General features: G+C 37.4%; 5 protein-coding genes across 12 annotated transcripts; 3 read left to right on the forward strand and 2 right to left on the reverse strand.

Moving 5' to 3' along the window:
* Nucleotides 1–2,705: 2,705 nt before the first annotated feature.
* On the reverse strand, nt 2,706–8,015 carry LOC137729888 (Tetratricopeptide repeat (TPR)-like superfamily protein). Its single transcript, XM_068468938.2, has one exon. It carries the CDS (start codon nt 8,013–8,015, stop codon nt 6,270–6,272), a length of 1,746 nt encoding a protein of 581 aa, XP_068325039.2. The 3' UTR covers nt 2,706–6,269.
* RPM1 (NB-ARC domain-containing disease resistance protein) lies at nt 2,717–5,689 on the forward strand. Its single transcript, XM_088677969.1, has 2 exons — nt 2,717–4,468; nt 4,586–5,689. The coding sequence occupies exons 1-2, from the start codon at nt 2,717–2,719 to the stop codon at nt 5,579–5,581; spliced, it is 2,748 nt and encodes a 915-aa protein (XP_088534095.1). The 3' UTR covers nt 5,582–5,689.
* A 937-nt stretch (nt 8,016–8,952) lies between the features above and the next one.
* On the forward strand, nt 8,953–12,133 carry LOC137729545 (protein ENHANCED DISEASE RESISTANCE 2-like). The gene is made up of 3 exons (XM_068468521.2): nt 8,953–9,220; nt 9,971–10,932; nt 11,695–12,133. The coding sequence occupies exons 2-3, from the start codon at nt 9,996–9,998 to the stop codon at nt 11,730–11,732; spliced, it is 975 nt and encodes a 324-aa protein (XP_068324622.1). The 5' UTR covers nt 8,953–9,220; nt 9,971–9,995; the 3' UTR covers nt 11,733–12,133.
* A 205-nt stretch (nt 12,134–12,338) lies between these two features.
* RBL13 (RHOMBOID-like protein 13) lies at nt 12,339–13,708 on the reverse strand. The gene has a single exon (XM_068468522.2). It carries the CDS (start codon nt 13,556–13,558, stop codon nt 12,743–12,745), a length of 816 nt encoding a protein of 271 aa, XP_068324623.2. The 5' UTR covers nt 13,559–13,708; the 3' UTR covers nt 12,339–12,742.
* A 1,708-nt stretch (nt 13,709–15,416) lies between these two features.
* Nucleotides 15,417–19,154, forward strand: CNX7 (co-factor for nitrate, reductase and xanthine dehydrogenase 7). Of its 8 annotated transcripts, none has more exons than XM_088678832.1 (3): nt 15,417–15,587; nt 16,267–16,281; nt 18,711–19,154. In XM_088678832.1, the coding sequence occupies exon 3, from the start codon at nt 18,757–18,759 to the stop codon at nt 19,072–19,074; it is 318 nt and encodes a 105-aa protein (XP_088534958.1). In that variant the 5' UTR covers nt 15,417–15,587; nt 16,267–16,281; nt 18,711–18,756; the 3' UTR covers nt 19,075–19,154. The 8 variants fall into 8 exon arrangements, with proteins under 8 accessions (XP_088534958.1, XP_088534954.1, XP_088534953.1 ...); XM_088678828.1 differs by having other exon boundaries at nt 15,418–15,587; nt 16,267–16,327; XM_088678829.1 differs by lacking the exons at nt 15,417–15,587; nt 16,267–16,281 and adding exons at nt 16,417–17,078; nt 17,732–17,754.
* Nucleotides 19,155–19,175: the final 21 nt, after the last annotated feature.

Consider the following 19,175-nt stretch of genomic DNA (forward strand, 5'->3'; position numbering starts at 1 on the left):
CTAAAAAGAACAATTTGTTATACAAAAATAACTGTGGCACGCTCATACCCATATTAGTTTTGATTGTGAGCCTCAAGGCCTAACAAAGACCCCACAAAGGCACCATTCAAACTAATAACAAAATCATATTGCAGTATACCAAGCAGCAAACCTTGTCCGAAAGGCAAGACCCATAAGAGTTGTGCGAGGGACAGATCTAGCCCGAACAATGACTACTAGAGTTATCAAAATTTCAAGGTTTCATTGGTTGCAAATATTTCTTAAAAGTGTCATGCTACTCCTTTTAGGTAATTATAACTAGACTGGTACTACAACTTTTGACAAAGGCGTGCATTTACTTTACATGAGGAAAGTATCTGAATTCATGGAATGCTTTCTTTTCTTTACAGATTCAATATTTCTCCACAAAAGCAAAACTTCTCCACTTAATCTTGTAAGTTTCTTTGTTTTCCACCTGAATTGTTACTTGTGAGAGGAGCTTTTTATTGAGCCGAGTTTTGGCCTAAAATCCTCAAACATACCAAATCCAAATCCACCCATATCCAAAGTGGGACTCGCATAACATACTATTTTTTTATATAAATATAAAATAGCCTTCATGCACGTGCGCATGCAGAAGAGATTTTTTGAATCACAGCATGCTACGCGCGACTTACACGTTGTAAATGTATTTATATGCGTGAATTTCTTCAATAATTTTTTTATGATAAAAAGAAAGTCAAATATTTGAAGTAAATGAATAATATTAGATCATGCTAGAAGAAACCCCTCATAAACCAATCAAAGTAGATGAATCCACCACTTAGTGTAGACAACATCATTTGTTCAAAAACAAAAACAAAAATGACCATTTGACAACTAATTGAATCATATTATTATGTGAGTGCAAAATGCCTTTTTTATCACTGGCAGTACGCGTCTCTTAAGATGTTTTGAATGTGTTTAAAAATAGAGAAAATAATATTTAATAAACAATTGATTGAATCACATTATTGTTAACCCATTGTGAGGCTAAGTCCACCCTCTCCCCCTTAGTGTAGATAATATTGTTTGTTGGTAAAAAAAAAAAGAAGAAAGAAACAATCATTTGATAACTAATTGAATCACATTATTATGCGCTGCGAAAGATTTTTTTTTATAACCGGCACTACACGCCTCTTAAGATGTTTTGAACGTGTTTAAAAAAGAGAAAATAATATTTAATAAACAACTGATTGAATCACATTATTGCTAGGTACTAAAAAAAACTGTACAAAAAGAATTATTATTAAAAAAACACTGTTTATATGACGAAAATACCCCTGCAACTAATTGAATCACATTATTGCTAATCCATTGTGAGGCTAAGCCCACTCCTCTTCCCTTTAGTGTAGATAATATTAATTGTTCAAAAAAAAAAAAAAACAATCATTTGACAACTAATTGAATCATATTATTATGGGCGTGCGAATTACATTTTTTTTTATAATCAGCACTATGTGTCTCTTAAGATGTTTTGAACGTGTTTAAAAATGGAGAAAATAATATTTAATAAACAACTGGTTGAACCACATTATTGCTAGCCCATTGTGAGGCTAAGTTCACCCCCTCTCTTTTAGTGTAGATAATATCGTGTGTTTAAAAAAAAAAACAATCATTTGACAACTGATTAAATCACATTGTTATGCGTGTGAGAAAGATCTTTTTTATAACCGGTACTACACGCCTCTTAAAATGTTTTGAACGTGTTTAAAAAAGAGAAAATAATATTTAATAAACAACTGATTGAATCACATTATTGCTAGCATATTGTGAGGTACTAAAAGAAAACTGTACAAAAAGAATTATTATTAAAAAACACTGTTTATATGACGAAAATACCCCGACAACTAATTGAATCACATTATTGTTAACCCATTACGAGGCTAAGCCCACATCCTCCCCCTTAGTGTAGGTAATATCGTTTGTTCAAAAAAATAAAAAAATAAAAACAAAAACAATTATTTGACAACTAATTGAATCGCATTATTATGCGTGTGCAAAATACCTTTTTTATAATCTGCATTACACGCTTTTTAAGATGTTTTGAACGTGTTAAAAAAGAGAAAATAATATTAATAAACAATTGATTAAACAACATTATTGCTAGACTATTGTGAGGTACTACAAAAAATAGTACAAAAAGAATTAATTATTAAAAAACATTATTTATATGACGAAAATACCCCTGCATTATTTTGGGTTGTTTTTGAATTTTTTTTGTTTGAAAGGCATTTTTGTCTAAAACTTTTTGGTGAAACCCATGACCCCAAAAGGGGCTGTTGGCTTTATATATAGAGATGAAAGTGAGAGTGAAAGAAAGGGAGTCCAATTGTGGGACCTCAGATGGATGGAGGGTAAAACGCTCTTTAAGAAATGAGTTGCAAGCCCTTTTTCTAAAAGACAGTTGCAATTGAGAGCTTAATGTACGCAACAAAATTGACACAAGAAATTCAAATTCGATGTGGTTTGGCATTATCTGCGAGTATAGTTTTGGACCTTGGAGTCCAATTGAAAGACATGCAGCAACCACACACCAGAAAAGGTGTCTTTACAGCTAGCATTGTTTGCAGCACATGCTCCGCTTGCTCACGCAACCTGTATTATGGTCCATGAAATTTGTTGGTCAATAAAAGTGGCCTATGCGATATTTATTAATAAATACAAGAATCAAATATATAGCAAACGAGACAAGGAAATGCATTTTTATCACTGTACAAAGATTGAAATTGCTGTTGAATTCAATCCAGAGGAAAGGAGAGGAGAGAGGAGCAAACCAAGAACACAAAGGCAGCAGATGGCTTCCCCTCCATTAGAGTTTTTGACGGGCAAGATAGTATCGATTATCGAAAATGAAGTGTCACTAATAGGAGGAGTTCGTGACCAACTCGATGAAATCAAGCGTGAGCTGCTAACCATGAAGGCTTTCCTGGCAGATGCTGGAAAGAAGGGAGCTCTCAGTGAAGTAGAGAAAACATGGGTCGAAAATGTGCGGGACGTATCCGTCGATATCGAAGACATCATTGACGAGTTCACCTATCAAATGAACAAGCAGAGAAGTTGGGGTCCATACACAAGAGCCTTTCGTCAAATGATTTGCTTCCCCAAGCATCTTTGGGAGAGGCATAGGATCGCCACCAAATTGCATAAGACCATCATAACAATCAGAGCTATTCGACAAAGAAACCAATGCTATGGCGTTGATCGCATAGAAGGCATCGGTGCTTCACATAATTACGATCCCAATCGAGTCAGAATCTATGGTGAGTCCTCTCTTTTCTTTAAAGATGATGAACTTGTGGGAATCAAAGCTGCTAAAGACAAGTTAGTTGGATGGTTGTTGTCTGAACATCCAGAAAGAAGTGTAATTTCGGTGGTTGGAATGGGAGGTTCCGGCAAGACCACCTTAGTGGCAAACACCTTCAACAGTCAAACTGTAAAGAAACACTTTGATTGTCATGCCTGGATCACAGTCTCGCAAACTTACAACATCGAAGATCTGCTAAAGATAATGATCAAGGAACTTTTTAGAGCTGCAATGGAAGCTATTCCTCTTGACATAAGCAATATGAGCTACAGAGGTTTGGTGGAAATGCTTATAAAATATTTGCAGCCGAAGAGGTACGTGATTGTCTTGGATGATGTATGGGATAGAGAACTCTGGAGCCACATAAACGTAGCACTTCCTGATGGAGCACATGGAAGTCGAGTTGTGCTTACAACTCGGAACGAAGACATTGCTTCATTTTCATTCGGGGTCAGAAGCCATGTGTACCATGTTCATCCTCTCATTGAAAAAGAGGCTTGGGATCTTTTTTCCATGAAAGCTTTCTCTAGCTGGCCAGACAGGTCCTGCCCCCAAGAGCTCGAACACATTGCTAGGGATCTTGTTAGAAAGTGCAAAGGTTTACCCCTTGGAATTGTGGCTTTGGGTGCTCTCATGTCAACCAAAAGATTAAAGTCCGAGTGGACGAGATTCTGCAGTAGCTTGAATTGGGAGCTAAGCAACAATCCAACACTTGAAGTAGTAAGAAGCATCCTACTGCTAAGCTTCAACGGTTTACCTTATCGACTCAAGCGTTGCTTCTTATATTTTTGCATTTTTCCAGAAGATTATGTGGTTAAATGTGGAAGGCTTAAAAGGCTGTGGATGGCAGAGGGGTTTGTCGAACAAGTTCGAGGGGCTAGGCCAGAAGAGATTGCTGAAAGCTACATTGCGGAGCTCACTTGTCGATGCATGCTGCAAGTTGTTCAGAGGGAACCATCTGGAAGGGCAAAAACATTCAAGGTGCATGACCTTTTGCGAGAACTTGCCCTTTCAATTTCAGAAGCTGAGAAATTTTGTGCAGTGTATCACAGTCAGGAAGCAAATGAAGGGTGTAAAGATGCATACCGGTTATCACTGCGAGCAAGCAATGGAGAATTTCAACCACACAGAGATATGTCAAAGGTTCGTACCTTCTTTATTTTTTCCCCTGCGATGAGCGATTCTTCTTCGTTGGAAAAACTGCCGTCTGGTTTCAAACTCTTAAGAGTCTTGGATCTAAAATATCTTCCGCTTGCTCAGCTCCCAGATGATATAGTGAAGTGCTTTAACTTGAGGTATTTAAATCTGAAATCAACGAAAGTGAAAGAGCTTCCGAAAGACATAGGAAACCTCCACAATTTGGAAACATTAAACATTAAGAACACCATGATAAGGTCACTTCCAGTTGGAATGGTGAAGTTAAAAAACCTACGACATCTTTTGATGTACCATTATCCGGCGTATGATGTCAAGTCTTTTAATTGGTTGGATAGCACACAAGCAATGTTCGACATAAGTAAGCTAGAGAGCTTGCAAGTGTTGGATGGTATCGAGGCAGGAGGTGAGCTAATCAAACAACTTCGACACATGACCCAACTCACAAGACTTGGCTTATCAAATGTGAGAGGTGTTGATGAGAAGGATTTGTGCAAATCAATTGAGAGCATGAAACTCATCGAATTCTTAGGTGTCAAGACAAGTGACGAGGATGAAGTATTACGCTTGGATGCATTGCCAACAACTCCTCCTCTACTCAAGACACTTGTCCTAACAGGAAAGCTAGAAAAGGTTCCACATTGGTTTCATTCCCTTGACAGCGTTATACACTTGAGTTTGCATTGGTCCAGATTAACAGAGGATTTCCTTCCTTACATCCAAACACTACCAAATTTGACCAAACTTGTGCTACACAATGCACACGTCGGGAATCAATTAGTCTTTCATACTGGATTCCAAAAGCTTACTGAATTAAGTCTAGGCAATTTCCCTGAATTGAATACCATCATCATAGAGAATGGGGTGATGCCATCTCTACAGACACTGCGAATTGGGGAGTGCATGGAGTTAAAACAATTGCCTGATGGAATTGAACACCTTACATGTCTCCAAGAATTGAATTTTATAGATGTTCCCAGTGAACTCATAGAGCGAATACGTGGAGAAGGAAGCTTGGATCGTTCTAAGGTCAAGCACATCTCCGACATCCGTTATTGCTGCAAAATAGAATTGGGGTTCTGGGCTTGGAAAAGATTGTGATCCTCCCCAAATCCCTTTGTTTTCCGATATCTATACAAAACTTGCTGTGTTATTACCCCGTTTGTGGCTTAAATGTAATACTATTTGGAAATCCTACTTTTTCTTTCACTTTTTAGTTCTTCGTTTTTGCCCCTAATGCTTTGTATACTTAAAATTTGCCATTATGGTATTTCCCTTTTCATACTCTGATTGTGAATTCTGGAAGTCAGGATTGTTACCACAAATTGTAATTAATTAGGTGGTTATTTACTAAAAAGAATTACTTCCTATGCAGGATTGCAGTTTAATTTATTCTTACTGTCACATGAAATTCAAATTATTGAGTTTATTTTTTTAATTTATAACTTTTGTGATAATTTGATGGAACCCCAAAATAGTCCAGGTGGATTTTTTGTTTCTCCTCATGCCCCCTATGCCCTCCAGTTGATATGCCACTCTTACTTTTTTGCATTCGGATTTTAATGTACAAAGATTGGAATTTCATTTATCCATATTCAATTGCAAATACTGGTTTTCATCTTCCTATGCTTCAATTATAAGCATGTTACAGTTGGTGCCACTAATGATTAAACTCGTACAATAATTCATGCATACAACAGATGTATTATGCATACAATGCTACTCTAAAATATCGGAAGCACGATACTCATACCTGAAAATATTACAACCACCACAATGTGCAGAATCATCACCAATAATCTCCACATGAACATATTCCAGTCTCAAAATGGTGGAACCGCTTTGAATCTCGAACTATGATACTCCTCTTCTCAATCAACGATATGAATTTCGCAGTGCTGTGACAGTCTCCACAGATTCTAAGGTTCTTGGTAATAATGATCGGCGAGCCAGCATTCGTCACCAAAAGCCCAAATGCAATGGCTAATTTCTCACTGTGCTTGCTGATCATATCCTCTTTCACCTCCTCTTCAACATCATGTAGAACACAGTCTGTTTCAGACACAAACCCAGCTTCTCGGATCTTTCCAATCACTTCTTCCAATTTAGTATATATCTTATCCGAGTCAGGGTGAGATTGATCACCCACGACAAAGCGATGAATTTTATTTCCATGTTCGATAAAACTGCATCCAGGGTTTCTGATGAGACCTTTGTCCTTCATCAAAGCCCTCACCTTTGAAGCATTCCTCCACAAACCAGCTGCAGAGTACATATTGGATAGCATGATATAGTTTCTGGAATCTGATGGGTCCAAAGAAAACAATCTCTCTGCAACTTCCTTCCCAAGTTGAGTGTTACCATAAACCCTACAAGCACCGAAAAGAGCCCCCCATACGCCAGAGTTTGGCTCCATTGGCATATGCCTAATCAGCTCGTAAGCATCATTTAGAAGCCCAGAGCGTCCCAGAAGATCAACCATGCATGAATAGTGATCCAACCTAGGCTCAACTCCATAAACTTGAGGCATAATGTTGAAGTAATTCTTCCCCTCCTTGACAAGCCCCGAGTGGCTACAAGCACTTAACAAATGTGTGAAGGTGACATGATCAGGCTCCACACCTTCTTTAAGCATGTTTTCAAAGAGCTTCATTGCTTCTCTCCCGTACCCATGCACAGCATAGGCTGCAAGCATAGCAGTCCAAGCTACTTTGTCTGGATTATTTATTTCCCCGAAAATCTTAAGCGAGTAATTAAGTCTCCCCAACTTTGCATACAAATCCAGCAGTCCGGTTGCAATTGTGACAATTTCATTGAGACCACATTTCATAATCATACCATGGATGCACTCGGAGAGTTTCCGCAAACCTAAATTCTCACAAGCTTGAAGCAAGGACACCACAGTGCCATCATCCGGATCAATTCCAGACCTTCTCATGAGATTAAAATAAGCTACTCCATCTGCTGCACTCCGATTCTCAGTGTGAATCGCAATCATTAAATTCCATGATACAACATTTGCAATCGGCATTGTCTCAACCAGTCGAAAAACTTCATCGAAAGAGCCTGACTTTCCATAGAAATTAATCAAAGAATTGACAAGCTTAACTTCCCACAGCACACCCAACTTGAATGCAGAGCCGTGAATGTACATTCCTTCAACAACAGCTCCCCGACTAGCACAAGCGGAGATTATAGACATAAGTGTAACCTCATTGGGTTGTATTCCCATTTCAAACTTCATCCTAAAAAATGCATTCAAGCATTTATCCACATACCCCCTTCGCGAAAACCCAGAAATCAAAGAATTCCAGGAGACCAAGTCCTTATGGGGCAATTCATCGAACAGGTTCCGTGCATCATCTGCACGGCCCAAACTTGAATAACAAGAAACCAGCTGATCGCCAATGAATCCATCTCTATAATCCAACGATTTGACCACGCAGGCCTGAATTGCGCGGCAAAAGGAGACGGAAGTGCAGGACCTCAGAGAAAAAATTAGGGTTGAAAGAAAAGTGTCTGGATTCATCAACATATCCCATCATCTTGCATTCATTCATTCGTTTTGTGTATGCGTTGTTCGATCTGCCAAAACAAAAAGCGTGCTTCTCCTTTCATACATTAGCTTGCTCTGATTCTCACTACTTTTTGTTTGGCGCGTTTGGTATTACTTGGTTGTCTGAGAGAATTTGACAGCAAAGAAAAGGAAAAGGAAGAAAAGACGGGTTGTTTGAAAAGAAAAGGAACAGTGTCATCGCGACGCTGTTTGTCAATAATATAAATATGTATTTAGATTTTTGTATATGTGGTTTGATACTAGACGTTACCATACTTTGTCAGTAATTTCTGTCCATATAAAATTTGTAGTTTGGCATAAAACGTTACAACGACATTATACTTATGTCATGTAATTTTTTTTTTGCTTAATTATTTAATTTAGGATAAATATATATTTAAACCGGTGAATTTGACCTGGCCAAATATAAAGTTTAAAGGTCAAATTGACTTGAACGACTTTGGTTCTCATTCAAATTTAAACTGGATCGATGTATAATAGTAACTTATACTCATGCTTTGGTATGAATATATCACCTACGTCGATTCGTTAAACATTAGTCAAGCCATATTATTTGTATTTTTATTGGGTTGTTTTTAAGAGTATTTTCACCACTTCAAGATTTTTGTAAGTCTTGAGGTATTTATCTTTTGTTTTCTTACAAATTTTACTCTAATTCATCTTAGCTTCTTAAAATCGTGAATATGTACATAAAAATGAGCTAATACATACAACATATGATGCGTTTTAATACAACTTCTACATGTAAATTGATAATTTGGTACAGCCAATACTATTGCCAAAAATACTTAAATTCTAATCAAATGTTGATAAAAAAAAAAAAAAATTTAAACAAATGATCTCTTCAAAAATAAAAAATTTCAAACCATGGAAAATAGAAAAGCATAATTTACACAAAAAAAAAGGAAAAAAAAGTAAGCTGTCAAACATAACAAAGCTCGTTTGAACATAACAAAGCTCGTCTGCGGATGGTGTTAGCAATTTCACCTCCTCTCCTTCGTTGTTAAAGACAAAAGTAACACACAAGGAACCAGGCCTCCCTCCCTCCCCAAATTAATCAGACTGCAAAACCCTAATTTCCGTTTCCCATTTGCTAATCCGTATAATTAGGGTTTGCAAAGCTACCACGCTTGATTGCCGCAATTTCTTCCCCAAAGCTCAAGGTTAGGGTTTTTCTTCCTTATCTCTGAGCCTGTGATCACGCTTTTATGTTATTTGATTCCAGGTTGTAAATTACTTATCTTTTTGCTTCAATTTGGTTCAATATGATCGCAATTTTGGCTGATTGATTTATATTTTTCATTGTTTTGGTTATCTTTAGCTGTGAATCTTATAAGTTCAGCTGGAAATTGGATTCATTTGTGTGGGATTTTTTAATTAATTTGTTTAAATGTTAAATAATTGGGGAAGAAAAAAAAATCTATTGAGATATTAGACGATTGTTCTGGATTTTTCTTTCTGTTGTAAAGCAGAACAAGGTAAGGAACATTAGCATCCTAGGGAAGAGAGTGCACGGAATATATTTTCTTTGGAGAAAAATATGTTGAACGGTAACGGTGAACATGTTATATGCGGCAATAGCATCCGGCTATCCGTGTTCTGAAGTCCTTTTGTATTGGAAGGGTGTGAAGAATAGTTATGTGATTATTTCTAATTTTTGTTTCTATCAGAAAGAAGCTGTTGTTTCAGCATAGTTACAGAAGTACAAACTACCTCTTTATTCTGATTTTTAGGGGCATTTTCCTTGGTTATGGTATATAGTATAAAGTATAAAGTATTTGTAGAATGTACGATTGTCAGGATAGTATGGCCATATTTATTGATTGTGTCTCTATGACACAAATAGAACGTAATTCAGGAAAACAGTTATACGTCTTTTTGTATTTATCTTGTTTTCTCTTATTATGTGGTAGGTTTGCTGCCGAAGGAAAATCTCTTATGGACTGCGCTGGTGAAAAGAAGGAGCTTGAATGGATAGAGAGAGTGAGATCAGAAGGAGCTGTTCCACTTCTTGATCCAGACAATTGTCGAAATGGTTGGGCTTCTCCACCTGGGGACAAGTTCTTAGTTAGAGGTCCTGACTACTTGTCAACCAGAGTTAAAGTTCCTGCTGGTGAATATCTTCTAAAGCCTCTTGGTTTCGATTGGATTAGAAGTTCGACAAAGATTGGGGAGGTCTTAAAACATCCAAACAGTCGTGTCAAGAAGGCTATTGAGGAGGAGTTCCCGACAGGTGATAAGCCTTTTGTTTGGGCTTTCAATCTTCAAGTTCCGAATAAGGATAATTACAGTGCTGTGGCGTATTTTACAACCAGAGAGCCTATTCCTGAGGGGTCCTTGATGGACCAGTTCTTGAAGGGTGATGATGGGTTTAGGAATTCAAGGCTTAAATTGATTGCCAACATTGTCAAGGGCCCTTGGATCGTGAGGAAAGCAGTTGGGGAGCAGGCCATATGCATAATTGGGCGTGCCCTTTCTTGTTATTACTGTGCATCAGATAGTTTCTTAGAAGTAGACGTGGATATTGGGTCTTCCATGGTTGCAAGTGCAATAGTTCATCTGGCATTTGGTTATATCACAACTCTGACTGTTGACCTTGCATTTCTCATCGAGAGCCAAACTGAATCAGAGCTTCCAGAACAACTTTTAGGTGCTGTAAGATTCTCTGAACTAGACCCTGCGGTGGCAAGGCCAACTGAACCATATCTTGGTAGGAGTACTGGCAGTTTGCAGTCTAATCTGCCTACACGTTTATGGAAGTCAATTGGACAAGGATTTTCCCACATGCTTCATCCAGGTGACCATGAAAATGGGTCTAGCTCGGGTTCAGCACATGTTAATGGGATTGGAGATAATGAAAACAGCTTAAAAAATGGTAAGTTCTTCTGACCAGTGGTCACATTTGAGCTTCCCCGCCCCCCCTTTTTTGCACATGTGGAGTTTCTGTTGTGGAGGAAATGTAATCAGAATGGTTCCTCAAGAAACTTCCATACGAATCCAGAGAAAGTTATAATCTTTTTTCTTGCATGCAGCTTAAATTGCTTTTTTTCTTTTTCTATCGTTTATCCCTCTGTTGTTTTCCCTGTTTCTTGGTTCTATCATTAGGAAGTTCTGCAGGTTGGAATGTGTAATCGTACTGAGGCCTGTCCAGTGCACTGTCTTCACCTTTTGTCCCATATGCTCCTTTATTGTGAACAAACAATAAACTATTTCGTTGTCGATGTCTGAACCAATGTTGCTAGTAATTAGGATCTAATTTCTGATGGCATTATGCAAAAGAAGAAATCCTATGACATCATTTATTTGCTTGTGGTCAAATGATACTCTTGACAGAATGACAATGTATCCATGAATGCTGTTTGAACTCGGATTTAAGCCTTTGAATAGAAACTCCTTTTAAAGTTGCACAAAAATATAGACAAAACCTTTCTTTTTCCTTTTGTGGGTGTAATGTTTTGTTTATGTTGTTATATTCAGTTGTTCAGGACCAGGCTAAAGATTTTGGTGTTTACATGTCTAACAAAACACAGCCATAGTAACATTTTGTGGATCTTTTTGATCAAGTACACTTATATTATTATTTCGCACTTTGATTGCATCTATTTTGATGTACGAGTGGACATGGTTATACTTGCAGATAGTCAAGTGAAATGTGATGGCGACAAAACAAAGTGATTCGAATTTGTTGAAGCATCACAGATCAAACTTGTCAATATGGACTGCTTCACTTGTGTCTTCTGCTTGTCTCTGATTATCCGGCGCTATGGAGTAGGAGGCCTTGGGGTAGGCACTGAGCCCTAATTCCAGTTGGCAAGATATTCACATTATCAACATTTTAATTTATGTAGGTACAATTCTTTTGTTCATTTGATATTTAAACGAGTGTGTATAGAGTAGCGTCGCCCTGTGTAAAAAGCTATAGCGGTACCCGGTACCTATCAAGATTCCACTTCATTGGATTTTATGTACTATTGAGAATTATCCCCCGATGATGGCACTTTTTAACGTTTGCTACACTTGTTTCCTCATTTAAAATGTTTCTGACATTTTATTCATGAAAAATTTGGATTCCGAAACCGTTGGATTTCTTGTGTTTAAACATTGCTTGAGGATCCTTGAAAGGTTTGGTGCACTGCTCGAGAGGATTTCGAAAGGTCTCGAGCACTTACACAGGTGCTTTACAACAAAGCACTGGTTGAGCATACAAGGAGTAGCTCGAACCGAAGAAAGGATATCGAAATATGTAACATTTCCACAAGATATGGAACCTCGCCTACCGTCTGTTCTGAATTATTTTCCTTAATGCTTGTATCATACAATGAAAATGCTGCAACTCCCTGTCAATACGATTACACAATTCGTTTCCGATCAATTTCTATGAGAAAAAAAGTAGTAGAATTATACATTGTCTGCTCAACTTAACATTGTCAAGAGATCCAATAAATGATAATAAAAAAATTGCTTCACACAACTATGAACATTTATCATCACATATGCAGAGTAAGCAACAATCTGTCACTCTTTAGCGTCAAACCCGTAGCACCGGAGAATTTGTTTCGCCACAGCATGCAGAGGTGAAATATTCGGCAAGTTCTGAGAATTAGCAGTTTCAAGTACGACTAGAGCTTGGTGGATTTAATTCTGAAGTAACTGGACTTTAAGTCAAGCTTGCATTTACAAATATATTACACAAGCTCAACGCCCGAAGCTGGTAATGCGTTCATTTGCAATGTTCTGCCATGTCCTGATGCAATAAATCGTACGGCTGGCAATGAAGAATCAGCAACAGGTTCAATCTCAAGAAAACTGAAATCATATGCACTGGATCGCTTCAAACTGAACACAGTAACAAGCACAATCCATCCCAACATGGAAACCGCCCAGTAATTGTTCATCCCGTGAATTAAACCCCACGCAATAGCATACCCAACAATGATTCCAGATAAATGGCCAATAAAACTTGCTTGAGGAACGATGATTGAGGTAAAAATAAGTGACTCAAATGGTGCAAAACTAATGGGAAGTGAGAGAAATCCAAAAAGATGTAACTTTGACGTGGGTTGCTTCACCGAAAGAATTGTCATCCACCCAAAAACAACACATGAATACCCAACAGCTGTCACTCGCCGAAAATATTCAATCTTGAATTTTTGGATTAACAAATGGTAAATTCCCAAGACTAGCACTCCAGATAGAACAACCAAGACAAGCGTGTACTGCAGATAATATTCCACCCCGAGCCCTATGGGACCCAGCTTTTCTACTACCCCAAGACTCCAAAGGGCACTCATATTGAAAACAAGATGAATAATGCTTATATGAGAGAAAGCTGAAGTTATAATCCTCCAATGGTGCCCTGCAACCGCAGTTTCATAACTCAAGCCTACATGTGAATAGCCAATGTTTTTCTTCTGTATGTAGAACCAAATTGCACTGCATATTCCTATGAAACAACTTGTGGCTGGTTTGTCCAATATCTCAAAAACCAATGGCCTACCCATCTGTGCCAACCCTTATTTCTCAAGGATGTTTTGAACTCAACCTATACTATCCCAAAACCACAACTGTAGCAAGCTGCAGAAGAATCAAGACCACTTTTGCACTACCAAACATGGCACGTATACAGCTCCTTCAAGGTTCATAAATCAAAGGGCTTCCTCAAAACCGCATAACTGTTTTGGAAACTCAGAAAACAGTTCGTAAGTTAAGAATTTACCCAGATCAAATACCTTCAATAACATGTGATGATTCACAACACCCACCACCCAAAATGTGCACAAAACACCAACCCTAGAAATGGGAAGGGAACTTTGGGATTCAATCCAAAATCACCTCTCTAACGAATTTAATAAGTTGAGGGATTAGGTTCCAGAAAGATAATTGAATCAGAGTAATTAGAGTTTTGCAGACATGGAACTTACTTATTCACAATTGTACAGGGAATGATAAAGGTCGAAAAGGACTGATTAGAACTATAAAATGTATGAAAATAATAAGGGAAAATGTGATATTGGGGAAATTTGTTTAGCAATGTAGTGAATGAAATCAATCTGGACTCAGAGAACAATCTAAAATTAGGGTTTTTATGTTCCAGTCAGATCGAGAGTAACAGAAATAAACCGAGATCAACACATGAATGGACTTAAATTTGTAATTGCATAAAACCCCAAATCAGTGAAATACCTGAGTCAGAGTGAGACGGAGGCTGATGCTGTGCTGCGAAGATCTGTGGAGGAAGCAGATGGTTATGAATCAATTGAATCCTCAATGTTTTCTGGGAAACGCGACTGCAATGTCGAGAGAGATGAGAAGGACGAAAGGAATGGGGGAGTTAATAGAGGTCGGCGCATTCCATGCGCGATTTGTAGAGTGTTCTCGTAGTAGTGTTGAAAGTGACGCAAAGGGCAAAGTACTAACTATCAAGCAAGGTTTTATTATAGGAACTTTAATAAAAAGTTTCGATACTTTTTAATTTAACAAAAAATCATATTTTTATACTAAAAAGTAAATCTTGTTGCTATTTATTTTATTTTTATCATTAAAACTCTAATGCTTACTGGGAGTAATCACAAATATTACCAACACATATACCTATACAGTCCCCTTAATCCCTCAAATAAGCTTATTTGAGAGACCTTAGGATGCTCATTCCTTAACATTTTTCGTAAAGATCCGTCTATATTTTAGTATATTATTCGTAAATCATCAAATGGTAAAAAATTAAACAAATTCAAAACTATTAAGATATCCAATTACAGTGAAGTAAACAGATAAATACATTTTTCCAAAGAAACAATATTATGACTATCATTTAATCCAACAGTTAAATGGTTTGGGATTTAGATGTTTTTCGTAAAGATGATCTTTTATATAAGATCTAAAAGATTGACGATTGGATTGTTGAAATACAATATGGAGTGTGCCTTACAAAGGATCCCTCAACCAAGGGGACTGTGTATACACACATTTGGGAAACGGATCCGGAGCATCATTTTTTTTTCAAAAATTTCCACTTCTTTTTTTCAAATATTTTGACACACATTTTTGTGAGCCCATTGCGTATTATACTTTAACAATCCGAATTATCTATCGTTTAGAACATTATTCACAAAATCATCCTTGTAAAAAAAAAATATAAATATAAAACAATTATGACATTCATTTGTAGTGAAGAATATGGTTCTAAAAATAAAAAAAAAATCCTAAACTCCTAAACTAACAATCATATAGTTTCAATTTGGCTATTTGATAGACATTATTTTAAAAAAAAAATAGACGATTCGAATTATTATAAGATATTAAGAAGTGAATTCCACAAAAAGGTATTGAAAATTGACAGAGCATAACAGAAAATAAACCTAAAACAAATACAAACCCAAAACAAGAAAGCAAAGTAGTAAAAGCCCCCAAAGACCAACCCCAACACAGAAGTGTCGAAGTGGTATTCCTGTTTGTTTGTTCGTTTTTATTTGGTCAGCGCTCGCACTTGTTATTCTCTGCAATCTCTGGGGTTCGGAACGATTGGTGAAGGTAAAGCTTGTATTTGTTCCCATCAATTTCCAGCAACTATTAGATGGGTTTAACTTTTACTTTCTTTATCTTCTGTGCATCCCCAGAACCCTTTTTTTCCTTAAAAAACACAATGCTTGTTTGCTGCTGTGCCACCTCCCTTCAATTCATTTTCAAGTTGGCTTCTTGGTGGGGGTTTTCAGTCTTCAACTTCCTTTTGTGTTTATTTCATCTTCCAAAACCAAAGCTTTCCCCTTTCTCACCTTGGTAATTTGGTAGTTGACTTCATACTTGTAACTTGTATGAATCGTAATTGATTAAGAAGGATTTGACTTAATATTCGTGCCCCTGAATATTTGTAATAGCTTATAGTTCACATCAGAATTTATAGTGATTCAGTTTTCATTTTTTTTTAATTCAAAATTTAAGTGTTGCGTAGTTTTTGGTTCAGGGTTGGGAATGGGATAATCAAATGATATCTAGAGTCACCTGTATATGTTTAATCTTCAACATGTGCGCTTTCGATCATCGTTGTGTCTTGGAATCTTATAGTGTTCGGAGGTGGTATGATTCAAAACCCGACTTGAGAGAAAACCAATTTGAGTTTGAGTTTGTATCTCAATTTTGTTGCGTGCAAGATTTAGTTAAAGTGAGGTTTCTAATTGTTTGTTTGTTATTTTTTAATGAATTTGTTTTCTAGGTGAAAATTGACAACGTAATGCTCCTCTTCTATTACTCTCTCTCTCTCGAAGTTGAATAAGGTTACTGCAAAATGTCTACATACAATAGCTTTCTTTTTTTTATGTTTGATATTGGTTTTGCTTGGTTTGCGGGATGATGCCTGCTAACTGGCATCATTGTGCTCACATGTGAGAACTATTGGTTTTAAAATGCTAGGAAAACACGGAAGGCCTGTGTGAATTGAGGTAGTTGATTTGATGGATTTGAATTTGGTGAGCCAAATCCAAATCCTTGTATTTGGGCAACTGCTACTCTATAGCGCAACAATTTTTTTCTCAACTTTCAATGCCAATTGGTTTTTAGCTGTTGGGTTTCTAACAGGCGGAGTGGGGTTATTACTAGCAGTTACATGAAAACTCAATGGTTGGGTTCTTGTGGAGGACGTGGATATCCTAGAAATGTCATCACTTTAGGCATAGGTTATCCCAAATCTAACTAAAACTTTCAAAACCAAAAGATCAGATTTTGAAATTAACTTATTAAACTAGTTACATCACAAATCACTGCGCACTAGCCCTCCCCAACTCATCCTCTATCTCTCCTGCCTCCCGCTTCCTCCATAGACAATCTGTATGCAGCTCAGCTGGTGATGGAGGCTCTATCTCCGCCATTGATCCATGCTGCATCTGACAGTTTGGTTTATTTGACTCCGTCGAAAATACCGCTAGAGGACAAGAGGGCTTCGCTTTGAGAGAATGGAGGACGGGGTGTTTTGGTTTTCACTTCGAGTCAGTTGATCCAATACGTCTGTGGAGCAATCTATGTTGACTTTCTATACAAATTTGAAAGTTGTTTTTTGCTTTGGTGTGTTTAGGTAACTTTCTTGTTGTTTTCTATAGTTTTAACAAGTATCAGTAATATTTTAAAATTCTTGGCTTTAAACATTTCATCACAAAACCATATGCTTTTATATTTATGAATAGTTTTGTTCTTCAGCAGGACAAGCTGCATAAAACATGGAAAAGTTTGTGGCATTTGTTAAAAGTGTAATTTTTAAGGGATTTGTTTCTATCTGAATATGTTTTGCACCTGGATGAGTTAGAAGTTTCTTGTGGCTTTAATGATTAGAAATGTAGCTATTCACACCAAGGCACAAAAGCTACATGCGATATAAATAAAATTGGTAGACGCTACTTCTTCTTCTTCTTCTTCCGGTACCTTCGCAGGTTATGGCAGACGCGATTGTTTGAAGAATTGATCCTTGTGCTCCCGCTTACTATTTCTTTTTTGTCGTCATTGTCATTCTCTTACAGTTGGTCGTTATTGCCATCTCTCTGCTCACCGTTGATTTTTCCTGTGACGCTCTGCTTTCGAACCCAAGAATTTGGGGGTTTTTCGTCGCAGCTTGCTGGATCTTTTTGAATTTCCAGTTGCTTCATTTTTCAATTTGCATTGTAGCTCTGGTTTGTTGTTTTGGTTGCTGCTCTGTTGGTTATTTTCTGGCCTGGTAATCACTTCAAAGCCTAGTTTTTGTGGGTTTTCTATATACTGCTGCATCATTGCTGAGATTGTTGATTTCTATCATGGATTCTATCACATCTGTGTGGCTTGTCGTTGTTGATTCAGTGGTTTTGATTCTCTGTTTCTATAGCTTTCTTACAACTGAAGCTATCTGCTTTCTCTGTGGTTGTGCACAATGGTTACTGCTAATCAGTTAGCCCTTACTCAGTCTCCAGTTTCATCTTTAATTGCAATTGTGGGTAATACTGTTACTGTGAAATGGGATGACTCGAATTATGTCACTTGGAATTTCCAAATGGACCTTTTGTTGGAGGGAAATGGAATAATGGGGTTTATTGATGGATCTATTCCCCGTCCTGATAAATTTTCTCAAGTTGTATGTGATGATAGTATTATTGACAATGCTGCTGTGATTTCTGATCACTGCTACTTTGTCTCCTTCTGCACTTTCATGCATCATTGGTTGTCATAATTCTCGGGAAATGTGGATTACTCTTAGAGAACGATTTGCTAATGTCACTAGAACTAGTATTAGAAAGAGCTGTTATTGCCATTATGGCAATGGCGAGGATTTAGTCATCTTGAATTGTAAGTCTAATATTTCAATTATATGTTCTCAAATTCTGGGGGTAAAATTTGCTTATTCCAGATCTCAAAGAAACAGTTGTGGAGTAGTTGTCTGACCAACGAGAAGACGATTGTGAGAATTGTAGTCATGCTAGACTTTGTGAGGTCAAATCTATATGATTGTATGACTGATATTGGAATTGTTTAATTGCATTAGTTATTTACCACGTATCCTTGGCAGTTATAAAATGGTGGTGGTTTTTTTTTTTTTTGATAAGCATGATAGAAGTTAGTTTTTTGTGCTGATTTCCATATCATTGCTCCATCAATTTATTATGTTTTGGTGTCTTAAAACTGAAGATGTTATTGTTGCAGCCAACATGTTTCACAACAACTAATTGACGGGGCAGGGTGTTCTACGATGGATTCCAAACAAGAAGAGATGAAGACGGCAACCACAGACTCTACAAGTAAAGGGATCGAGGGTTCATCTGTTAATATAAAGGTGCTGTTCTTTGCCAGGGCTCGCGACCTAACTGGCTTGAGTGATACACAACTGGAGGTGTCGTCTGGTAGTACTGCACTTGATTGTTTAGATAAGCTCATCACCATGTTTCCAAACTTGTCAGAGATCCGTGGGTGCATGGTGCTTGCTCTTAATGAGGCGTACACGGCTGATTCTGCTGTCGTTAAGGACAAGGATGAGTTGGCCATAATACCTCCAATAAGTGGTGGCTAAAGGCCATCTCATATAACCAAGAACTGTAAGGATATCCATGTATTCAAAACCTTGAATAGTAATCGAAGATTGTTCATAGCTTTCGTTGAGCTCATATGCAT

The sequence above is a fragment of the Pyrus communis genome, chromosome 10 (genome assembly GCF_041283825.1).
Source record: "Pyrus communis isolate YQ-2024b chromosome 10, ASM4128382v1, whole genome shotgun sequence".
Classification (NCBI taxonomy): domain Eukaryota; kingdom Viridiplantae; phylum Streptophyta; class Magnoliopsida; order Rosales; family Rosaceae; genus Pyrus; species Pyrus communis.